This window comes from Pseudonaja textilis, chromosome 1, assembly GCF_049901715.1.
Source record: "Pseudonaja textilis isolate UNSWEBS1 chromosome 1, rPseTex1.2, whole genome shotgun sequence".
Taxonomy (NCBI): Eukaryota; Metazoa; Chordata; class Lepidosauria; order Squamata; family Elapidae; genus Pseudonaja; species Pseudonaja textilis.
This window is the reverse complement of record NC_141990.1, coordinates 1,184,874-1,208,962: the sequence shown is the minus strand read 5'-3', so window position 1 is coordinate 1,208,962 and position 24,089 is coordinate 1,184,874. Positions and strand designations below refer to the sequence as shown.

Sequence of the window (24,089 nt, the reverse complement as noted above, 5' to 3'; positions counted from 1 at the left end):
CGCTCGTTCTCCTGATCCAGTGTCCAGTTCAGAGGACTCCACAGCAGCCCCGGAGCCACATTCCTTGGACTCAACACCAACCGACAATGCCCCTGAGATACGACGTTCGGGTCACCAGCGTAGCCCCCCATCGTATCTCAAAGACTATGCATGCGCCCAGCTAGGGGGGAGGGGTGTTATGTCTTTGGAACTGGTTGGAGTTCCCAACCAGGTCCGCCGTTTAAGCGGGAGCTACAGCAGCTCCCATTGGTTGGCCCCGTTTGACAATCGGCTATAAAAGCCGGCTGCCGGACGGGGCCAGCCGTTGTTGTTCTCTAGCAGTCTGCCTGTTAGCTGGGCAGTTACAACAACCCTTTATTCCCCCGAATAAAGCCTTCACTTGTATGCTCTGGTCTTCTGCCTCGTTTGTCCCTTCGCTCCACAACAGATCCAGCACGTGAAAACAAGATGGCGTCCAAGCAAAGTAGGCGGCCCGGTTCCAAAATGATCCACGGACCGGTACCGGTCCAGGGACCGGCGGTTGGGGACCCCTGCTCCAAGGGACGTGCGTGTCTTTCATTTTGGGTTGCCCAGGTCAAAAATTCCTCAATAGTTTGCACGTTCAAGTTGTTCTCGACTTACGCCTGCAGTTGGGACCTGAATTGTGCCGAATTTTATGGCCTTTTTGCCACGGTAAAGTCTTAAGTGCATCACATGGTTATCTAATTTCTTCTGCAAAATTTCCAGTGTTGGAGCATCCACAACCTCTGGAGGTATTCCTTACTTCCCGGTTGCTTCTCTCCTTAATTAGTTTCCACCCGTGACTTCTTGTCCTGCCCTCCAGGGCTTTGGAGAACAGCTTGACTTCCTCTTCTTTGGGGCAGCCCCTGAGATATCGGAACACTGCCATCATGTCCCTCCTAGTCATGAAGTCAATCCAGCTTTCCACCCCCCATTGACTTGGCTTGTTGGAAATTGCAAACCAAACAGCCTGACTTGAACACGTGGGAAGATCTAAGAAAAGATCATCAAGCAACACTTCTAGAAATGCCTTGAAATAAACAAGGTCGTACCCAGAAGCCAACACGGGTTCGTTAAGAACGCATCGTGCCAAATACATCTCATTTCGTTCTTCAACAAAGGGACCAAATTAGTAGATCAGCAACTATCGCATACTTAAGTTTCAGTAAAGCATTTGACAAAGTAAACCACAATCTACTTCTTGACAAGCTAGTAAAATGCAAGATAGACAGCACCACCATCGGGTGGATTTGTAACTGGCTAACAAATCTTCCTCAGTGAGTAATCCTTAATGGTACTGTATCTACCTGGAGGGAAGTAAGCAGTGCAGTGCCACAAAGGTCTACCTTAGGCCCAGGACTCTTTTAATATCTTCACAAATGACTTAGATGAGGGAACAGAAGAGGAACTCATCCAATTTGCGCATGACAACCAAGCTGGCAGGACTAACCAATACCCCCCAGAAGACAAGCTCAGGATCTAAAAAGTTCTTGACAGACTTAAACAATGGGCCCTATGCAAGTGATGAAATCCATTTAAAAAGAAAAGCACAAAGTCCATATTTCAAAATGATTTCTTGTATTTAAGAAAGCATCAAATTGGCAAAGTCCGTGGTAGTTCCAGATCTGACACAACCTGGAATTACTCCACAATATTACAAGCTAGAAACAACCCCCATCAGTCACGTTCTCCAATAGACGTAATTCAGCATTGCTTGATGTCATAAATCTCCACCTCAAGGGGCCTGAGCGGAATTTATTCAGAGATAATAGATAAAAAATATAATTAAAAGAGAGAATCTGCAAAAGTACATAAGAGTGTATTGTTGTATTTGTATTTGAAATAATGTTAGAAAATTGGAATATTATATGACTATAAAATGGGATAAAATATTAAAAGGAATGTGTAAAATGCTTAAGACTTAACGATAGAGTTTAGTTTGCTATGGATTATTGTTTTAATTATATTATAAACTTATTATTCTTTTTTATTTTAAAATATAGTATGTAGTTTTAGAATGTACTAAGCAGAATCAGAATGAAAATTATGTATTATTTTAAGTGTTAAACTTAGGGGAAAGATATAAAGGCGTCATACTCCAATCAGTGATTACAGGAGAAATTTTGTGTTAATGAGAAAAGATAATAGATAATTGAAATAGAACAGACAAAAGATATAAACATAATGATTTATATTGAGATGAAATAAATAAAACAGAATTAAGAGAGTAAAAAGACGTGAGAAGCCATATAGAAAATGTAGAATGGTAAATAAGATAGGAAATGGTATATAAAGTGGGCATGAATTTGAATTTATGTCTGTACAAAAAGATGTAACCCGGGATTAAGCCGCTTTCTAAAAAGAAGTTTTATGTTTTTATGTTTTGTGTTTTGTTTGTGTATATTTGTTTATTGAAAATTAATTAAAAATTTATTAAAAAGGGGAGGGGGCTGAGCGCAGACAACTCATTTTCCCATGGGAAGAAGAACCACCTAGCCTAAACAACTCACTCTCTCTCTCTCTCCACTCCTCCCCCCTTAGAAATGTGGCAAGCCCAAGACCCCTCCCCCATAACTGCCAAAGGGTCCTGAATAAAAAGAATATATACATGTTGTGACTCCGGAGTTGGAATCTGTTCTGTTGGCAGATGTGAGCTCAAGCGAAGAGGAAATGGCAGTAAATTATGAGCCGGCTCTGTTGAGCGATTTGGATTGCAGTCAGGATGAGGAAATGGATGTAAGTAGGAGATACGAACCTGATTTAATAGAGCTGTCAGGACCTTCGACCTCCTCTGATTCTTCTCCTCTGGCTGAGCAACAGCCGGGAATAGCTAACCAGGAACACTTGCGAGACTTTTCTAGTGGGGAGGAGTCTTTGGAAAGAACCTGGCTAGATGTGCGTAATAGACATAAGTTTAGGCGTCAATCACAATTAGGAAGGCGGCGTCGAGCCAGTGACTAATTAAGGAGATTAACACGCCCTCATAGTGGATATAAGGAAACGGCTTGGCTGGCGAGCTTTGCCAGAAGCCAAGTGATTTATGGGAGTGAACACACGGAGAGAACTCTTTGAGGCTTTGGGATTATTAGCCACGTCAGGTTTGCCGGATAGAGTTTGGATTTATTGCTAAGGACTGGAAACCCTCCCACAGTCCTTTTGGGAGTTTGCTTTTTGGTTTGTGAACTGCCTGTTTCATTTTGTCCTCCTGCAATTAAAGGGGAGACATAACATTTTTGCTTCTGGCCAAACAAACCATCTTTCAACCAAGATGGATTTAACTCAACTGCAGCATTTGGTGGAGCAGCAACAGCAACAAATAAACCAACTGCTACAGAGTAACCAGACCCTCCAAAACCAGGTAACTCAGTTGGTGAATCATATTACAAGTTTGCAAATTCCTGATGCTCCTTCAGCCCCTCCCTTGAGGAAAAGCCCGGTATCCATGCCGGAGAAATTTTCAGGACAAATGGACATGTTCCCGGCATTTGGGGGGCAGTGTCAGTTATTTATGTCTTTGAGGTCTGAAGACTTTCCAAATGACCAGGCTAAGGTAAGATTTATTATTAGCCTTTTATCTGGGCAGGCTGCCAAATGGGCTAGTCCCTTGTTAACTCAAGATAGCCCTTTATTGGATAATTTTCAGGGTTTTCAGCAACAAATGAGGATTATGTTTGAAAACCCAATTAAAACTCAAACTGTGGCAAGACGGTTACGGGACATTTATCAGGGGAAACAAGTTTTGGTCACGACACTATAATAAAAGATGTTGAGACTCTGGAAAGAGGGCAGAGAAGAACAACCAGGAGGATGAGGGGACTGGAGGCTAAACCATACAACGAACGGTTGCAGGAACTGGGTTTGGCTAGTCTAGTAAAGAGAAGGACCAGGGGAGACAGGATAGTGGTCTTCCAATATTTGAGGGGCTGCCACAGAGAGGAGGAGGGGGGTCAAGCTATTTTCTAAAGCTCCCAAAGGCCAGAGAAGGAATAATGGATGGAAACTGAACAAGGAGAGATTTAACCTGGAAATAAGGAGAAACTTTCTGACAGGGAGAACAATCAACCCATGGAACAGCTTGTCCTCGGAAGTTGTGGGAACGCCATCAGTTTTGACTTTCAAGAAAAGATTGGACTGCCATTTGTCAGAAATGGTGTAGGGTCTCCCGCTTGGGCGGGGGGTTCGACTAGATGGCCTACAAGGTCCTTTCCAACTCTGATTATCTGTATCTGTATTCTTTAGGAACCTGGGGCTCGCCCGGCGGTGCGTCTGAAGTGGTAGCTGCTGCTTTGGGTGTGGGCCCCTGTTGGGTGGCAGTCTTTTTTCAGGAGGGACCAGGAGCTGCGGGCCGATGCCGATTATGGTTTTCTGGTCCCCACCTTCCCATTTAATGGTAGGGGCCCAATTTGTTGAGCCAAGCAAGCCCACTTTATAGCATGTAATGGATTACCTTCCAGATCTTTTTGAAGGGTAGCAGTATCGTCTGCGGTATTGAACAGCTTTACATCATCAGCAAAAAGAACGCAGTTGCTCTTAATATGATCACAGAGGTCATTTATGTAGAGTATGAAGAGAGCTGGTCCTAGAACACTGCCTTGGGGGACACCACTGTTGACAGGGACAGAATTTGATAGGACACTCCCAATTTTGACCATTTGTTGTGTGTTTGATAGGAATGCTTCTATCCAGTTATGCAGTTGTCCAGAGATACCATAAGATTTTAGTTTTAGTAGTAGTTTGTGGTGTACCACTGAATCAAAGGCTTTACAGAAGTCTATGTAGATTGCATCTATTGCTTTGCCCTGATCGAGTTGTGTCGTCCATATGTCTTTGCAGTATAAGAGTTGCAGATTACAGGATAGTTTTTTTCTGAAACCAAATTGTTTATTGGAGAGTAGGTTGTTTGTTTCTAAGTGGAGGATAATGGATTGGTTAATAATTGATTCCATGACTTTACAGGTGACGCAGCATAAGGAGATTAGTCTGTAATTTTCAGCTAGGCTGGGGTCTCCCTTTCTGAAGATGGGGATGACTGTGGCTTGTGACCATAGTTTTGGCAAGGAGCTGGTCCTGAAAGATTTTTCAAAGATTATGCTTAGAGGTTCGGCTATGGCAGTGGATAGCTTTTTTAAGAAGTAGGCACATATTCCGTCCAGTCCAATAGATAGAGATGGTTTTAGATTGTGTAGTGCTTTTTCAACATTGTCTTCTGTAAAATCGATATGTATGAGATCATTGTAGTTATCTGTGGTTCGGCTAGGAAATACTGGGCATGATCCATTGCTGTTTACAAATACTGAGCCGAAGAATATGTTAAAGATGTTGGCTTTAATGGTGTCGTCGTTGCAGTCTTTACCATTAGGTCCTATCAGGGGTGGGGTGGACCTTGAGTCTTTTAGTTTGTTGTTTACAAAATTGTAAAAAGCGCGGGTGGAATTGGTGCATAGAAGGTTTTCCTCTTGTTTAATGTGATAATTGGTGCATTCAGTCTTTATCTGGTGGCATAAATTTTTGTATTGGCTTTTGAAATTGGCAACGTGACCAGATTTGTTGATGAGATCGAGGCAGTTGTTCTAGTGTTGTTGGTTACTAGTTGTTCCAGTCCCAGATTTGTAACAGCATCGTAGAAGGTTGCGTGTATGGTTTCAGTTGTACATTCATTTAAGGTCCAGTCAATATGAGGTAGATTGAAATCACCAAGAAAGATAAAAGGGTATAGGCAGGATGCTGCCCATGTTAGTAGCGTATTTAGCTTGTTTACATGTTCGATGTCATAATCAGGGGCTCTGTAACATAGTAAGAATTGAATTGTGATATTTAAGGATAGTTCACAGATGATGGTCTCAAGAAGAGCAAGCTCCTGGGTAACTTGGATATTTTTTAGATGTAAGGACTTTTTATAGAAGATCGCAACACCACCTCCTCTACGGATTTCACAATCTGATCGGTAAACATGATAGTCTCTTACTGTGGTAATGGAGTCAGGGAGAGATGCGTTGAGCCATGTTTCACAGACAAATATAATGTTGAATTTAGCCATATTTAGTAGGAGGAGAAATTCAGGTATTTTATTCGCAAGGCTTTCTTGCATTGAGTAGCTTGCATTTAAGGCCAGCAGTAGTTGGGATTGAGGTAGTTAGGGGCGTGCGTGCCTAGTCTTGGGTGATGGTGGATTGGTTGAGGTAGGGTTATGGTTGAAGGTTAAAGCTGAGTTGTGACTTACTTTTGATACAGTCAGCATGGTAGTCAACGTACAGGTCCTCCTCTCCATTGTCTAGATGGTTTTTGAGTTCAGTGCGGAGTACACGGGAGCGGGCACGTTGCTGTATGGTTAGGTCAGGGCAACAACGGAGGTTCTTATAGTTGGTGTTGGTTTTGGCGAGTGAATTTATGGTGTAAATGAATTTACGTTTGCTTGATTCATTTTTGCAAATGACCCTGCAGAAGCGTGGGGCCACAGAGCCGTCTCTGTTTTTGAGCTCTCGGCCAATGCAGGAAATGTCAAGTATTTCATCTGGGGAGATGGTTGATGCTTGATAATCACTGATGATGTTTCAGATAGTTGCGATGTCATCATTATCATTGATGCCCTCTAGACCAAATAAGATGGCGTTTGGACGTTTCCGTTCACGCTCAACAGCTTCTCTGATGAGGATTGGGATATCAATATTTGTCTGGGTTATGTTTTTTTGTAGATTGGGTTGTGGTTGTTGAGTAGAGATGTGGTTTGTAGCTATTGGGTGTTCAGGTTTTTGCGTTGTGTCTTTTTTTCAAGGTTGGATAATCTTTCTTTTAAGGTGTCCAGGGATGCTACTATGGTGTCAAGGGATGTTAATCGTGTTTCAATGGTATCAACTCTTTCCAACAGATCCAGTTTGGGTCTGCATGATTTGCAGAGATATGGAAACTCATTGGATGATTCTAGGTATTGAATCATTTGCTCGGGTAATCCCAAGCAGTCACGATGAGCGTATTTGTTACACAGAGAACATTTGATGTTAATTGATAATATTTTATTTTCTTCGTCCATCACCTAATTGACTCTTGCTCTTTCAATCAATCATTTGACTATAGATTTATTCATTCATATTTTACGAGATAACCATAATTTACTTAGTTTATTTTACAACAATTCATATTATCCTCCCAAATCTATCCTAAAAACATTTTGTAGATATAATAAAAAAGAAATACATCATTATATATTTATTATTTTCTAAAAATCTACATATTTCATTACTGTATTTTATTATCTAACCATTGATAGAAAAGGTCCCAAATTTTATAAAATTGTTTATCCTCTTGTTCTCTAATTTCAAATGTCAATCTACTCATTTCAGCACATTCCAATATTTTCTTAATAATTTCCTCCTGCGATGGTATTTTCTCATTCTTCCAGTTTTTAGCAAATATAATCCTAGCCGCTGTTAATACATTTACAATCAGGTATTTCAAATCTTTGCTATATATTTCAGGTAAAATTCCCAATAAAAATATCTCTGGTTTCAAATCTATGTTTTTTTATCATTTTTTCCAACCACATGTGGATTTTAGTCCAGTATTTTTTAGCGTCCGCATAAGTCCACCACATATGGTAATATGAGCCAGGTGTCTGATGACATTTCCAACATTTTTCGGATTTATTCTTGAACATTCTTGCTATTCTTGTTGGGGGGAAATGCCACCTGTAAAACATCTTATACAAATTTTCTTTATAAGCTGTTGACATTGTCATTTTATAATTCTGAGACCACAATTTTTGCCATTTCTCTAAATCAATCCCATATCCCAAGTTCTTCCCCCAAGCAATCATAGTTTCTTTAACTTGGTCTTCTTCTAGTTTAATTTCTAATAAATATCCATACAGTTTTTTAATCACCTTTTCATCAGTACCTGTCAAAATCTTATCTAGATCAGTCAATTTATCATAGAAACCTTTTGTTTCAAAATCTTTATCATACCTTGAATGTATTTGCGCATATGAGAACCAATTCATCTTTATTCCTTGTTCCTCTTGTTTTTGCATAGATTTAAGTTCACCCTTTTCATTCAATATTTCCCCATATCTAACTGTTTGTTCCTTTTTATATATTATAGGATAAGAAAATGCTTCAATAGTCGATAACCAGACTGGAATTTTCAAATAACATTGTCTTTTAATCTTCTCCCAATTTAACCACAAAGACTCCCATATATAATGTCTTCTAAAATACCCCTGTATTTTAGTTCCCTTGTACCATAAAAAGCATGCCACCCCAACAACAAGTCACGTCCTTCTAATGTCAACAATCTAGTGTTTCTTAATGTTATCCATTCCTTGACCCACATCAGGTTTGTAGCTTGGTAGTACAACTCCCAATTAGGCAAACCAAATCCTCCTCTAATTCTAGCATCTTGCAAAAGTTTTAATTTTATTCTAGCTTTCTTACCTTGCCATATATATTTCAACACAATTTTATTTAAATCTTCAAAATAGTCTTTTCCAAGCCTAATTGGAATTGTTTGGAACAAATATAAAATTCTGGGTAATATATTCATCTTGATTGTTGAAATTCTCCCTATTTCTATCATTACCTTTGCCGTTTGCTTGTAGTATATAGCTTCTATTGCTTGAATAAATTTTCTAGCAAAACCCATCTGTTCCAACAATAATAACATGAATCGCCAATTCACATTATCAAATGCCTTTTGTGCCATTACTGACGGTCTCTTGATGTCAGTCTCTACAGGGTCTCTCTGCGTCGCGATGAGAATCACCTTCTCCACACCATGACTCAAGTCTCCCCACACCGTCACGCTTCTCTACAAGATGCGTGCATCTCTAAGGGTCATTCCAACAGCAAGAGGAGATAGCGTGAAACCCAGAGCGAGCTTCAGCACCTCCGTTCGTCCATATTTCATCACCGGAAGTCTCTGACCCTTCCCGCCTTAAGTGGTCAGTCCCAGCAGCCTCTCGCTGAATTCCCAGAGCTTCTTGGCCACTTGGTCATCACGGGCCTGTGGCCAGGGCACCTTCGGCCTGCAGTCCACAAAATACCGGCCGCTCAGGCTTTCGATGCCTTCCTCGGTGGCGCAGTAGATGGAGGTTTGGGCACCCGCACTGCAATCTCGTCTGAACCGCTTCATGAACCCAAACACCTGAAATACCCATCGTGGAAAAGAGCGACCAAGGTTGGTTCTAACAGATCCTGAAAGCAAAACAGTGTTGGTTGTGTGAATGGCCCTGGATGGAAGGAAGTACCTTCCAGAGTGACTCAAGAGAAGACGATCCCGAATGAACCCTTCACACAACCCCTGTTGCCCCTTTGGCAGCCTTGGGGCAACTTCTGAATAATTTTTGGAAGACACAAGAATGAAGTGAGTGTGCAGTGATGAAGGGAGTGTGCATGTTTGCTTGTGTGTGTATACATCTGTGTGCTGCATTGCACACTTATAATCCATTGCCATTGCACAGCTAATAGATTCAAATAGATAATACCACATAATGATCTTCTGTCTATTCCCTGAGTTAGTTAAAACAGTGCATGTCAACTCATAAAGCATTCCTATGCCTGTTTTCGAGTTGCCCTAAGCAATATTAAGACAGGGTCTTATTCTGGGGGAAACACAGTACCAGGGAAGCTGTGAGTTGTGCAAACTTGTCTGTCCCAGAAAGGGAAAAGGACGAGACGGAAGACACCAGGGTGAAGGGGGAACTCGAAAGGGAGCCTGGAGCAGCCAAGCGCAGCATCTGACCTAAAGCTGCTGTGGACAGGAACCGATGCTGCCGCCCGTGATCCCCAACGTGCGGCAAATGGCTTTGCCAGATGGAGCCAAATTTGGTTGGTCAAGGGGATTTGGCAGACTGGAAAAGATGGAAGAATCCCCTCCAGGAATCACCGTCGGCCGAGGACTCAGACCCAATGTCCACTGCCGGGCAGAGCTGTTTGAATCAGTTCGGAAGGATCCCCCGAGTCACCAGCACAAACTTCCTTAGAGACAACTTCCCGGAGGTTAGGCTCTGCGACCGCCCAAACCAACAAGCCCCAGCTCAGGCGCCAAATCCAGTGGGAGCAGCTACTCAATTTGTTCCCGATCCACCAATACCGCCTATCCCGCTGGCACCAGTATTGCTGGCTAATTCTGCTGACTGCCATCTGCCAGTAGTTCAATTCTCCTCTTCGTCCGCCCCTTCCCTCCCCGCCCAGTCAGTCCTTATCGCGCACGCGTGACATAGCTGATTGCATTCTCCCCGCCCAGTCGCTCCTTAAGGTATTTCTTTTTTTCTCGCCGACAATCAGCTGTTCCAACAATCAGCTGTTCCAACAATCAGCCGCGCCAGGATCCCCCTCGCTCTCTTACTGCCTCATCCACTAGATTTCCCTGAGGCCCAGAAGGCCCCAAAATGGAGCACCAGGAGGGTGCTGCAAAAAAGCCATGCCCACCCAGTCATATGGCCACACCCACCTAGCCCCACCCACAGAACCGGTTGTTTAAAAATTTGAATCCCACCCCTGGGGTTGAGGGAGCCCCTACTGGGAGAGAAATGCCTGGCGGCACCCCAGATGGACTTGGGTGGGGCTCCCATCTGGGGGGCCTTGGAGCTGGACTTCCACTCACCTGGATGAACAGCGTAGCAGGTGACGTTGGTTCCTTCCAGCCTGTTGGCCAGCTCTCTGGCGTGGAGAATGTTGGCTAGTTTGCTGTTGTTGTAGGATGTTAGCATCTTCCATAACCCCTTTCCCGGCTTGTGGATGGTCCGAAAGTCGATCTTCCCAAAGATATGCAAACTCGAGGATAGAATTACGATCCGGCTCGGGGCGCAGCGCTTCAGCCGGTCCAGGAGCAGGTGGGTCAGCAGGAAGTGGCCCAAGTGGTTGACCTGGAAGGCCTGGTCAAAGCCATCGGCGGTTTGGCCGGTCGTAAAGACCCCTGCCAGAAAAGTAAGCGGGTTACAGGCAGTCCTCGGCTTACGACGGGTCAATATTCCCCCTCCCCCTTTCCCCATCTGGAGACCCTGGGGAGGGTCTGCTCTGGCCCCACCTGCGTTGTTGATGAGGATGTCCAGACGGGGCTCCGATGCTAAGAAGGTCTGCGCAAAAGCTCGCACGGAGTTCAGGCTGGCCAGATCCAAGATCATCAGGATCACCTCCGAGTTCCCGCTTTCCTGGAAAAAGGAGCGGGACAATCACAAATAGTGATCCCATGATCCCGGGACACTGCCACCATCGGAAATATTGCTGGTTGCCAATTACCCAAATCCCGATCACATGACCCTGGAGGTGCTGCGAGACAGTCGGAAGTGAGTGGATTGGTCATAAATCACTTTGATTCATCCCTAAACAAATGATTATAGGTCAAGAACTGCCTGTATTGTTTTATTATGCACTGGAATCCGTCTCTGAAACCACACTGGATTCCGAAGCTCACGATTCCTCCCGCTGCTTTTCCAGGAAATTGGGTAATTGGCAACCACCAATATTTCCGATGGCGGCAGTGTCCCGGGATCATGTGATCACTATTTGTGATTGTCCCAAGAGGATTCAGACAAGAAAAGTCAATGTGGGGCGGAAGCTGGATTCACTTAACAACCATGTGATTCACTTAACAACTGTAGTGATTTGCCTAACAACCATGGCAAAAAAAATTAGGTCTGGCTGACTTAACAACTGTCATGACTATCTCTGCTCAATCCCTAGGAAAGAAAAACCCTCGACTCCCTAGAATCAGAGAAAAGGTACTTTAACTAGGAAAGAATTGAATACAGCTAAGTCAGGCAAGATCTGAAGCAAACACGCCTGAAGCCCCAAATCGAAACAAACCCTAGAGCCCACCTACCCCCAGGAACCAGGCAACCAGAATGCAACCTTGGGCCAAGATGTTTTGGGGATGTCTCTGATTCAGGTGCACCGTTCCTTCCTTCTGCGTATCGAAACTAGGACAGTCGGCCTTAAGGATGGTAAGCAAAACTCCAAGTCCCATCCGTTCTCAGTGTCTCTGATCTCATTTGGACATTTGCTGTGCAGTTGCCTGACCCTTGATCCAACAAAACCACTGCCAGGAATGCGGCTTCCCTGAAAAACATGGAGCCCCCTGAAGAGAACCAGGCCAGGTCATGACAAGGCAAAGCTCTTTAAGTGGAGAATGGCCGAGAGTCCCACAATGCGACTCGGGTGCCTCAGAACTGATAGGACATTGAAGAGAGTAGCTGGAAATGTAAACTGTACAGTTGCAGTTGATTGGTTGGGAGAGTGGTAGCTCCTGCGTGAGGCAATCCGCGCTATGATTGGTTGCCATATAAAGGGGGAGTTTCCCTTTTTTCCCGCCTTTTTCTCCTGTGGGTTCTGTATGCTGTTTATATTTACCTCATGATGTTCCTGTGCTGCTGACTATCTTGTCTGCTGTAGTTACAGATGTTAAATATACGTATTTATATAAAAGTGTCAGTTTGTGTCTCTGAATTCATTTGGATGGTTGCTGCTCCGTTGCCTGACCCAGATCTAACAAAACCACTTCCAGGAACGCAATTTCCCTCAAAAATATGGAGCCTCCTGAACAGAACCAGGACAGGCTGTGAAAGAATTCAAGGCAAAGCTCTTCAAGTGGGGAATGGCTGAGGATCCTGCAATGCGACTGGGCTGCATCGGAACAAACCCTAACACACATAGTCCAAGACTGTCCCCTCAGGAAATTTCAAGGCACCTGTGACGGTCTCATTGCAATCACACCAGAAGCCGTTAGATGGTTAGGTATCAAATTACAAGTAGTCCTCGACATACCAGCACAACTGAGCTCCAAATTTCTGTTGTTAAGCGAGAGTTGTTAAATAAATTTTGCCCCAATTTAGGACCTGTCTCGCCGTTATTGCTAAGTGAGTCGCTGCAGCTGTTAAATTGGTAACGAGCAGTGGCAGGATTCAAAACTTTTTACTATGGGTTGTGGGTGATTTGATGGGCGTGGCTAGGTGGGTGTGGCTTTTTTTTGCTTTTTTGCAGCCAACCCTCCCCAACCACTTTTAGGGGTGTTCTGGGCCTCAGGCAAACCTCCGGGGAGGGGCATTTCTGCTCCCAGGAAGCTTCCGTGGGGCTCAGGAAGGCAAAAAATGGAGAGGGGGGGTGCTGTGACCCTCCCTCTATTTTTTGCCTTCATGGACCTCAGGGCATCCTCCAGTAAGACAAGCTAAGGGAATCCCGGCACAGCTGATCGTATGAACAGCTGATTGTCAGGAGCGGCGGAGGGAGAAATACCTTCAGGGCGAGCATTAGGCGGGCAGGGCAAGTGAGCCAGCAGCGACCAGGTGACCGGGTCAGGGGCGTGGCCAGCCAGAACTTACTACTGGTTCGGCGACCCACGCCAAATCTTTGCTACTGGTTCGCCTGAAACGTTGCGAACCGCTAAATACCACCCCTGGTAACGAGGTTGTTAAGTGAATTCCCCGTTGACTGTGTTTGTCAGAAAGTTGCCAATGGGGATCATATGACCCTGGGACACTGCAACCTTTGTAACTATGAGTCAGTTGCCAAATGTCTGAATTTTGATCCTGTGAACACGATGCTGCAACGGTCGTGTGAAAAATGGTCCCAAATCCCTTTTTTCAGTGCCATTGTAGTTTTGAACAATCACTAAATGAACTGTTGTAAGTCAAGGACTACCTGCGTAACGTCTATCCCATTGTGACTTTATGGGGCCATATTATGGAGATTTTATCATGATTTTACTCTAATATTTTTCCTCCTCTGCTGTCCAATTATTTGATATACACAGGGGTGGAATGCTACCGGTTCCGCCCAGTTCAATAGAACCAGTAGCTCTGAAGAGCAGCAGACACCAAACCGGTTCGGTGCGATGACCTTTTGGTCATCTGTTTGGCCCACCTGCCCACCTGGGCTCTTGGCTGTCCTTTATTTCCTGCTTTTTCAACCTCAGCTGCTTTGCGCGGCACAGCTAAGGTTGAAAAAGCAGGAAAGAGGAGGGTTTTCAAACGCTGCGCACTCGCATGCAGTGCTTGTCAGCTATTCCAGGTGGCACAGCTGATTTTATTTTATTTTTTGCAATTGTTTACACGCGCACAAAATGAACCCTCACCAAACTGGTAGTAACACTGGTTGAATACCACCCCTGGATATACACAAATTTGTTGATGCGTTATTTAAACATACAATTTGCGTTTGTGCATAGAATGTGTTTTATCCATGTTGCGTATCACAGATCGCATGATCTCTTTAGATGCCACGTGCTAAATAACTGAATAAAAAACATCAGGAAAACACCTGGATGTAGAAGAACGGCGGAAAGGAGAGAACCGCACGGCTTACCCGTCTGATGTCGTACATGGCCGATTCTCCTCTCGCTTTGTCACGACATGCCAGAATGACACGGGCGCCTCTCCGGGCCAGATCCACCGCTGTGGCCTTCCCGATCCCTGCATTTCCACCTAGGAAAGGGCAGAGAAAGGATTCACAGAGATCACCCAGCCTTTGATGGGGATCCAGGAGCCAGGCCTGCATTCCTGGGTCTGCAGTTGTTGTGGTGTCGCACAGTGAAGCATTACGTCGGCAGTGTTTCTCAACTGTGGCAAGAGGGGTGGAGTTCAACTCCCAGAATTAAAATTAAGCAACATCTTAGAACTGCACAGGTTGAGAAATTCTAGCTCAGGGTATGATTTTCCAAGCAACTTAGCATCAATGAAGAAGAAGAATGGATTAAAATTATTCAAGTGTAATACAAATGGTCTTTTTTGGCAGCAGCCAAAAAAGCCAATGCAATCCTAACTTGCATTAACAGAGGGATACAATCGAGGTCAAGGGAGGTACTAATACCACTCTATAAAGCCTTAGTAAGGCCACACCTAGAGTCCTGCATGCAGTTTTGGTCACCACACTATAAAAAAGAGGTTGAGATTCAGGCTCGACACTGGAGCACCCCGCTCCTTTGGATATGGGGCTGAAGCCGCCCCATAGAGGGGGCGAAGAAGGGGGAGATCGCCAGCAGGGTTGAGGAGAGCCACATCTCTCCTCCTCGGCTGGCCATTACTCCCTTTCCTGAAGGCGGTTGCAGCGGTGGTCAGAAATGGCCACCTCAAAGAAGAACCCGACTGGACACGAATGAGCAAGAGGAAGGCGAAGGAGAGAGCCCGACAAACCAGGCTAAGCAGAGACAACATCTATGCAAGGTACCCTGGAATTTAAATTATCAAGAGTGTTATTCCTAAAAGAAGATCGTTAAAGCGGCGGAGGAGAGAGGGAAAGGGGGGAAAAGTTTAGTTGTTTTTGTTTTGTTTGTTTCTCACATGAACAGCTGCATTGGCTCTTAATGTTAAAAAGAAGAGACTTAAGCAAAAAAATTGTGTTAATCTACTTTGACACGAACAGGCAATTTTAAGCTGAACTTCAAGCGTCAAAGGGAAAATCAAGACTATTTGAATATTCTAAAGCCTTTAAAACAGCGTTTGCTAACTGGTGGGCCATGGCCCACCGGTGGGCCGTGGAAAAATTTTGGTGGGCCGCCGAAGAAATGCCCCCCCAAAGCAATTAATCTGGGCCGCGCAGTTCTCTTGCCTCCTGGCTCTTTGAGGGACCCTGGAGTCAGGTTCCCTGAGATGCATGCGCCAACCAGCTCCCGCACACGGCGCCGGCGGCAGCGGCAACCACAGTCCCCACACCCAGCACCCGCCGTTAGCTCTCCCCATTAGTTCTCTAGCTTTGAATTGGTCCCGCCTCTCTTTCCTCCCCCTTCCTACCCCCGCCCCCACATGGAGCTTTGCGCAGCTCTCAGGTCTTCCAGCCCTCGCTGCCTCTCCCAACATCGAAGCCTCGGAGATGCAGGCAAAGCCGGTGCAGCGGTAGCATCCTGAGTTGCCTTAGCATGCTCCGTTAGTTAAGAATCGCTCTACCCACAGAAGGAAGTGGCGCTGGAGGAGGAAGAGGAGGAGACAGTAGCGGAGAAGCAAGCAACTCAGGGCGCGACCGCAGTGGCGGCTTTGCCTGCGTCTCCGAGGCTTCGATGTTGGGAGAGGCAGCGAGGGCTGGAAAAGGGGAGACCTGGGCACGGCTCCGTCTCCCTTTCCTGCCTGCACGTGGGTGCAGTGGCGGGAGGAAAAAGAGAGAGAGAGCCGGGAGCAATTCAAAGCTAGAGAACTAACGGGAAGAACTGACAGCGGGCGGAGGGGACTGTAGTTGCTTCCGCCACCGCCATGTCTGGGACTGTGCATCTCAGGGACCTGGGCCCAGAGACATGGGGACTGCAAGCGGGAGTGTTTGGTGGTTTTTAAGATCTCCTGGAACGCGATAGACTGGCGTTTTGTAGGGTGAAAGAGTGAATTTTGTCGCACCTCCTTTCCACCCCAGGTAATGCGAGAGACGCTTTCTTTCTCTCTCTCTCTCTCTCTCTCTCACCCCTCCCCTGCCCCCAAATAATCACTGGCTGTGGCTGGGTTTGGCAGCGGAGTGTTAAAGCGAGCGAAGTGCCCCCAGGGACGCCTTTCCTCGCCTGTCTCCAGGTGAGGCTGGGATATTAAGAGTGAGGAGTAAGGCAGACTATTAGCAAATAGCCCGACCCTGCAATGTTGAAGTCTAAGGCTCAAAATGAACTAAGTCTTGCAACAGATGTCAAAAATAACAGCAAAAATGTTTCTTTCAACATGTAAAAAAACAAGGGAAAAATGGCAAGAGGGAGAAAGCAGAACTGCTCGGCTCATTTCTGGCATCCGCCTCCACACAAACTTGCTGCGCTCTGAGATCACCGCAGACGGGCAAATACCACAGCAAAGCCATGACATATTTAATAATGCATGTACTGACAGCGACGAGCACGGTCTACGCACCATATTGGAAGCGTGAAAATACACCACTGGAAAGAGAGAGAATAAGAGAAATACTGGCTTGTGCAGGACTTGACAGACAACTCTAGAACTGAAAAATAAGGGGGAATTGGAAGATTGTGATACCTGGAATAAATTCCATCAACGGTTGCAAAAGAGAGGCGAAGGTCAGATCCGAAACTGTTAGGATAAATAGACCTAGAATGCGAATAGCGTAATAATAATGTGAATGGTAATGGTTCAGTAATATCTTTCTATGTATGGCAGAGCAATGCCAGAATGGCCACACCGTGTTTGATATTTATAGTTGTAAACAATAAAAATATATTACAAAATCTGCCCAATAAAAAAAAATCACTGTACAAAAATTGGTCCTTGACTTATGACGAACACAACGGGGAGCAGAATTTCTGTTGTTAAGCAAGGCAGTTAAGTGAGTTGGGCTTGATTTTATGAGCTGTTTTGCCACAGTTGTCGAGCGAATCTCCCTGGGTCTTTGCTTGTTGGAAGCCAGCTGGCAAAGTTACAGACGGTGACTAGGTGACTCCAGGATGCTCAAACTGCCATCAACACATACCGGATTCCAGGTGCCTGAATTCTGATCACCTGACTGTGGAAATGCTATGACAGTCGCAAGTGTAAGCACCGGTCATGCGTCACTTCTTTCAGTGCTCTTGTAACTTCAAATGGTCAATAAACGGATGGTTGTAAGTCAAGGTCTGCTTGTAATCGGAAGCCTGCTTTCGGTTACCCCAAAGTCCATTGCTGCCCCTTTTCCTCCTATGAAGACGGAATATGGACACTTCCGGTTTGTCGGCTTCGGTGACAGCAGGGATTCGCCTTCTCTGCGATCCCTGCTGTGCTAGCCGCCATTGGTGCCTCCGATCCTGATGGATTTGAGGCTAAGGCTGCCCTGTTGGGGCAGCTGAAGAAAGGGGATCCGGACAGGGGGTGTGGGCTATCGTAACCCCCCAGCCGGCAATAACCCCTTCTCTCAAGACGGTGAAGCGGCGGTCTTATGGCCGCCATAAAGAAGCCGGCAACTGGATAAAGAATGCACAGGAGGAAGAAGGAGTTTTGAAACGGAAGTCTTTTCTTGGTCGAACTGGGACCTTAATGACATATTTAACACCTGGGAAAGTATTGGCTTGGAAGCTATAATGTTCCCGATTGATGTTTTCAGCTGCAAAGAAAAGTGACGAAAAGGGGAAGTTACTCTCCTCCCTTATGGAATTAACAAATGGACAAGGGAAACCAGCCTTTGATAGAAGGTAAAACTTAAACTCCTTTGTTATAAGTGGGAAGGAGAGGCATGGGAAAACAAATTTTTACTCTAAGACTTTGCTGGAGGAGATGCCTTGAAGATAAAGAGAATAGAAATTAATTCTAAGAAAGACTTAAAGCACAGATTGGACGTTTTTTCTTTCCTAATTTGACTTCACCCCTAGAAGAGAAATTGTAAAAGAAGCTTGTACTCTGCCTGGACTGTTTGATGACTGTGGGACTTTGGGACTTTTGGGAACTGTTTTAAGTTTGGAAATAACTGATTGGTTTAATAATAAGAAGAGGATACAGAAAGAGAAGAAGAAACAGTTTAAAATGGCTCTATCTCTTGATGAACTAAAAAACAATATTTAAAAATAAAGAAAGAAGGCAAAGATGTTATGGGAGAAGCCCTTTGTTTCCTAGATATGGCGCTTGTCATGTGTCAGCAAATTAAACAACAGCTGGAAGAAGCCGAGGAAGAAGAAGCCATTTTTAATGAACTAAATGGTGTGACTAAGAAAGAAAGGAGAAAGAGAGGAGCGAAAAGGAAGGACTTAAGAAATAAAAAATGTTTATGAAAGAGAAAAAGAAGATGCAAAAACAACAGAATGCTAGAAAGCAAAAGGAAAGAGGAATGCAACAGAAAGGGGAAATCAAGAAGGCAGAGGTTTGGAGAGGAGGGGGTAAAAAGTTTAGGCGGGCTAAGAAGGAAAGGGAAAAGGGGGGAAAAGTTACAAAGGTATAAAACAAGATAGAGAAAAGGAAATTTTTTTTAGGGATAATTGGTAATATAAGGGATTTTTTTTATTTAAAAAAAAGGGGGGATTCTGCAAAGTCCATTGCTGCCCCTTTTCCTCCTATGAAGATGGAATATTTTATTTGGCCAAGTGTGATTACACAAGGGACGAGTCTCCGCTGCGGAAGCCCTCCGCGTACAAGCAAAACGACGGTCAGAATGATACCAGCACTAAGAGCGGGCCGTAGAGAAGGCAATAAGAAGATCCAGGAGAGATTCAACCTGGAAATAAGGAGGAATTTTCTGACAGGGAGGACAATCAACCCATGGAACAGAAGTTGCCCTCGGAAGTTGTGGGAGCTTCATCCCTGGAGGCTTCCAAGAAGAGACTGGACGGCCATCGGTCAGAAACGGTGTCCGGTCTCCCGCTTGGGTGGGGAGGGATTGGACTAGATCAGTGGTCGCCAATCAGTGGACGGGGGACCATTGGTGGTCCGTGAGAAAATTTTGCTGGTCCACAGAGAAATGTCCCCGCCAAAGCAATTGATCCAGGCTGCGCGGGAACACAAGGCTGCGCCGCCCACATGGCCCAGGGGAACACAAGGCTTGCATCGTTTGCATTGTGAACAACATGTAGTGAGGGGAGGGGGTGAAGGGCGGAGGGGGGTACTTGCCCCACTTGCCCCACATGCCTGGCCTGGCCACTGGGCTACTTCTTTCCGCTTCTTTCTTCTTCTGCTTTTGGCTGCACGCAAGGAAAGCAGCCAAAGTCTTTCTTTCTCTCACCCAAACTCGGCCAGAAATGAGTCTTTGGGATCCTGCAAGGCCTCCTGCTCCAAGAGGCTGCGCCGACAAAGACTCATTTCTGGTGGAGTTTGGGGGAGAGAAAGAAAGACAGACTTCTGCGGCTTCTGCTGCTTTCCTTGCATGAAGCCAAAAGTCTCTCCTCTCTCTCTCTCTCTCTCTCTCTCTCCCTGAGAACGGAGCTGGAGACAGTATCCTGCGATCCCAAATAAAGAAGGATCGATCGGTAGGAAAACGGGGTGGGGAATTTTCCTGCAGACTTTTTGGGGGGATTTTCCCAGGGTCTCTGGTCCGCAGGATTTAAAATGACGACTTTGGTGGTCCCCGAGGTCCCAAAGGTTGGAGAGACCTGGACTAGATGACCTCCACGGTCTCTTCTAACTCTCTCCTCTCCTCACCAGTGGCTGTCCAGTCTTTCCTTGAATTCCTCCAGTGATGGAGCCCCCATAACTTCTGGAGGCCAGCTCTTGCACTGAATAATTATTCTCACCGTTCGGAAGTTTCTATTTGTTCCCTAAACTCTGAGCGGTTGTCTATAGGTATTGGAGTCCTTTATGGGTCTTGGATTGTTTTCTTACGTCTCCTACATTGTAACTGGGATTCCCATCCCGTCTATTCTAGTCCCACCTTAGGCACGAAAGCTGGCTGGATGACTTTGGGCCAATCACCAGGAGACTGGGAGTTCTAGTCCCCTTAACCTCCCTTGCACATCTAAGGCAGAACTAGAATTTATCCTCTCCCGATTTCTATCCTGGTGCGTTCGCCACTAAACCAAACTTTCCTGTTTCTGGCGTAATTGTTTTGTTTTTTTTCACATTAGGAATTCTTTCGTTCATCTAATTTAATTGGAATCTGCCTGCTGGCAACTGCAATCCCTGATCCTATTTCTTGGCCAACTTTTACGGGGATGTTTAACCTGCCGTACAATTTGCTAAACTTCCCAGCTCCTCCAGTCTCTCTTCAAGAGCTGAACTGGTTTTTCTGCACCTTCTCTGAATTGCTCCTGGCTTCTCTCCATCCCAGGGAGGAGGACTAAGGCTTTGGGGAGATGTGGGGAGTGATGACTCCTGCGCCCGTGTAAAATGGGCCTTGGGTAGCCTGAAAAACCAGTCTCCAGCCCCCTTTGAGGCCAATCGACTGGCACCAACATCCGTCTCGTCTAACAAAGAGAAACCGGAGGCTGACGTGACAGCATCTTCCGGTATTTGAGGGGCTGCCTGCCCCAAAGGAGGAAGGGGTCAAGCTACTCTGCAAAGCCCCCAGAAGGCAGGACAAGAAGCAATTGATAGAAGCAGCTTCAAACGGAGGAGAAGCAGCGGGGACTGGATAGAGAAAACTATTCCCAAAAGGACTCCCGTAAATAGGAGCCATCCGTGTGCTGCAGCTGCCCCCAAAGCTGACACAATCCTGGGCAGCGAAGTGTCAACCTAAGGCCCTGCTAAGGCCACCCCTGGAATCCACGATATTTTTTTTAAAAAAGGATGTTGGAACTTTGGAAAGAGTTCAGAGAAGAGCAAAACAGAGACGATGAGGGGACTGGAGGCTAAAAGGAAGGACTAAGGATGACAGGGTAGCAGCCTCCCGGCATCTGAGGGGCTGCCCCCCCAAAGGAGGAGGGGGTCAAGCTCTTCTCCAAAGCCCCCGAGGGCAGGACAAGAAGCAACCAAGGACGGAAACTGACCAAGGAGAGAAGCGACCGAGAGGTGAGGAGGAATTTCCTGACAGGACAATTAATCGGCCTCCAGAACTTGGGAATGCCCCAAACACTGCAAGTTTTGAAGAAGCCATCGGACAACCCCGCGTCTGGAATGGAATAGGCCAGGGTCTCCTCTTTGAGCAGAGGTTGGACTAGAAGACCTCGAAGGTCCCTTCCGACTCTGTTATTCTGTTAGCCTGCCGAAGTCTGGCTCTCCCTTTCTGAGTCAAGGAGGTCCTTTCCCTGCGCCCCTCCGGCGGGGATCCGGCTCTTCTCGCCTCCCGCTCCTCTCGGGCTCGGAAGAGGGGAGGGGTCTCAAGGAGCGAGGCAGCCCCGGGGACGGTTGGCCTCCGCGGGGTCTCCCGGTTCGGTTCGGCCCCGGTTTCTCCCCACGGGGCTTTTTCTGCCCGGATTTCCTGGGTTGTGGCGAAAGGGCCTTTGGGTCAAGCAGGGCCTGGGTGGGCGGCATCTCCGCGGACAAACCCGGTTTAGCGTTGACTCGCGTCTCCCCCGGACGCTGCGCTGCGCTTTTGCCCCCGCGAGTTCGGTCCTCCGCGGAGCCTTTGAAGTTGGGGGAAGCGAAGAGAGAGAGCGAGAGAGGGAGGGAGAGAAAGAGAGAGAGAGAGCGAAAGAGGAAAAAGAGAAAGAAAAAGAAAGAGAGAGGGGGAGGGAGAGGAAGAGAGAGAGAGAAAGAGGAAAAAGAGAAAGAAAAAGAAAGAAAGAAAAAGAAAAGAGGGGGAGGGAGAGGAAGAGAGAGATAAAAAGAAAGAAAGAAAAAGAAAGAGAGAGAGAGAAAGAGAGAGAAAAAGAAAGAGAGAGAGAGAGAGAAAGAAAGAAAGAGGAAAAAGAAAGAGAAAAAGAAAGAAAAAGAAAGAGAGCGAGAGAGAGAAAAGAAGGAAGGAAGGAAGGGAAGGAAGGAGGGAAGGAAGGAAGGGAACAAGCCCCCCCAACCCCCCCCAGCCCACCTGTGATGAGCACCGTCTTGCCCCGCAGGCTGACCGTGTTCCGGCACCGGGTGGCCTCCCCGAGTGTGTAGTAGACCCCCAGCAGCAGCGCCGCGCCCGCCCCCAGCGCCCCCGCCGCCGCCGCCTCCATGGCCCGATCCCCGGTCTGGCCCCGCAGCTCGCAGCGCTTCCCTTATACCGGGACCGCCCCTCCCGTCACCCCGCCCGCTCCGCCCGCGCGTGGGAAAGCCACGGGCACCGGCACCGCTGCCAGCCTCTCGCCCCGCCTCCTGGCCGAGGGAGGGAGGATAACCCGGTTGGAAGGGACCTTGTTAGGTCATCTAGTCCGGGGGTTTCCAACCTTGGCGGCTTTAAGACTTGTGGACCTCAACTCCCAGAATTCCTCAGCCAAAGCTGGCTGAGGAATGCTGGGAGTTGAGTCCTAAGTCTTAAAGCCGCCAAGGTTGCATATCCCTGATCTAGTCCAACACCCCCACCCACCCACCCACCGCCCATGCAGGAGACCCTACACGTGTCTGACTAGTGGCAGTCCGGTCTCTTCTTGAGAGCCTCCAGGGATGAAGCTCCCACAAGAAGTTCCGATGGCAACCTCTGTTCTGTGGGTTGATGGTTCTCCCTGTCATAAAATTCCTCCTTATTTCCAGGTTGAATCTCTCCTTGTTCAGTTTCCATCCATTGTTCCTTGTCTGGCCTTCGGGGGCTTTAGGAAATAGCTTGACCCCGCTTCCTCCTCCCTGGGGCAGCCCCCCAAATATTGGAAGATGCTCTCCTGTCTCTCCTGGTCCTTCTCTTCCCTAGACCAGCCAGGCCCAGTTCCTGCAACCGTCCATCATATGTTTTATCCTCCAGTCCCCTCATCTCAGTCCCCACAACTTCTGGTTGCCAGCAGTTCCACTGGCGAGTTGTTTTCACTTTCTCCTTAGCTCCAGGCTGCTCCTCTCCTTGATGGGTCTCCATCCGTTGCTCCTTATCTTTGGGGCAGCCCCTCAGATACTGGACCTTGGCTAGCATAGCGGCCGCAATTCCTGCCGGTTCTTTGGCACAGGAGGCGGCTGCAAGCCGGCTTTTCGGGCTGCCCAGGGCTCGTTTTCCGTGGGGGTCCGGGGTCACTTCTCTTCATCCCTGGCTTAGGCTTTGGGTGCCCCACGGGCTGTAGTCGTGCCCCACCCCCCCCAGGCTGGAGAGGAGCTTCTTGCATTGGAGCCCTTTATTGCTTAACTTGTGAAGTGGGAAGCAAGCCAGTCCCTTCCCATTAAAAGGTTCTAATGTGAGGTGTCCATTTCAAGACCTTGGAGATAATACAGTTCCTCTCATCCGTGTATGAATGCAAGGATTGGCCCAGAGGTGGGATTCGGCAGGTTCTGACCAGTTCTGGAGAACCGGTAGCGGAAATTTTGAGTAGTTCGGAGAACCAGCAAATACCACCTTTGACTGGAGATTTTACCCTGCCACGCCTACAGAAACAGTAGTAAAAAAATTTTTGAATCCCATCACTGGATTGGCCTTCAAATTGTTGTGTAACTTGTGTTAATAGACCGACATCCTGCAGAGCCGGGGGTGGGAGACCTGCGCCATCTTCTGGTCTGACAGAAGCACTGCATCCCATTTTTTAAAAATGCTTTTTATTTTTTAATTTATTAAATTTATTTGCCACCCATCTTGCTACAAAGTGGCCCTTTCAAAGTCCACAAGGACTCAAGGCATCTCAGCCAGGAATGCTGATCTGTACTTCAAACATCCCACGGATTGTTGTGTGCCAGAAGTGGATAAAACCTCACAACAGGGGGGAAAAAAGTCAGAAGCTGTGAATATATTTGAAATATTGGA

General features: G+C 46.6%; 1 protein-coding gene across 1 annotated transcript; it reads right to left on the bottom strand.

Annotated features, from left to right (window-relative positions):
- Positions 1 to 6,999: 6,999 nt before the first annotated feature.
- On the bottom strand, positions 7,000 to 22,422 carry LOC113451718 (dehydrogenase/reductase SDR family member 13-like). The gene is made up of 5 exons (XM_026723113.2): positions 22,263 to 22,422; positions 14,292 to 14,410; positions 11,020 to 11,143; positions 10,597 to 10,908; positions 7,000 to 9,185 (listed from the first exon to the last, which is right to left on the bottom strand). Exons 1-5 carry the CDS (start codon positions 22,390 to 22,392, stop codon positions 8,926 to 8,928), a joined length of 945 nt encoding a protein of 314 aa, XP_026578898.1. The 5' UTR covers positions 22,393 to 22,422; the 3' UTR covers positions 7,000 to 8,925.
- Positions 22,423 to 24,089: the final 1,667 nt, after the last annotated feature.

Excerpts from the sequence above, each read along its gene's own strand:
- LOC113451718 (XM_026723113.2), bottom strand. The coding sequence starts at position 22,392 with ATGGAGGCGGCGGCGGCGGGGGCGCTGGGGGCGGGCGCGGCGCTGCTG. Across the intron at positions 10,909-11,019 it reads CATCCTCATCAACAACGCAG|GGGTCTTTACGACCGGCCAA; the intron begins GTGGGGCCAGAG and ends CTTTTCTGGCAG. Across the intron at positions 9,186-10,596 it reads CTGCTACGCTGTTCATCCAG|GATCTGTTAGAACCAACCTT; the intron begins GTGAGTGGAAGT and ends TTTTGCTTTCAG.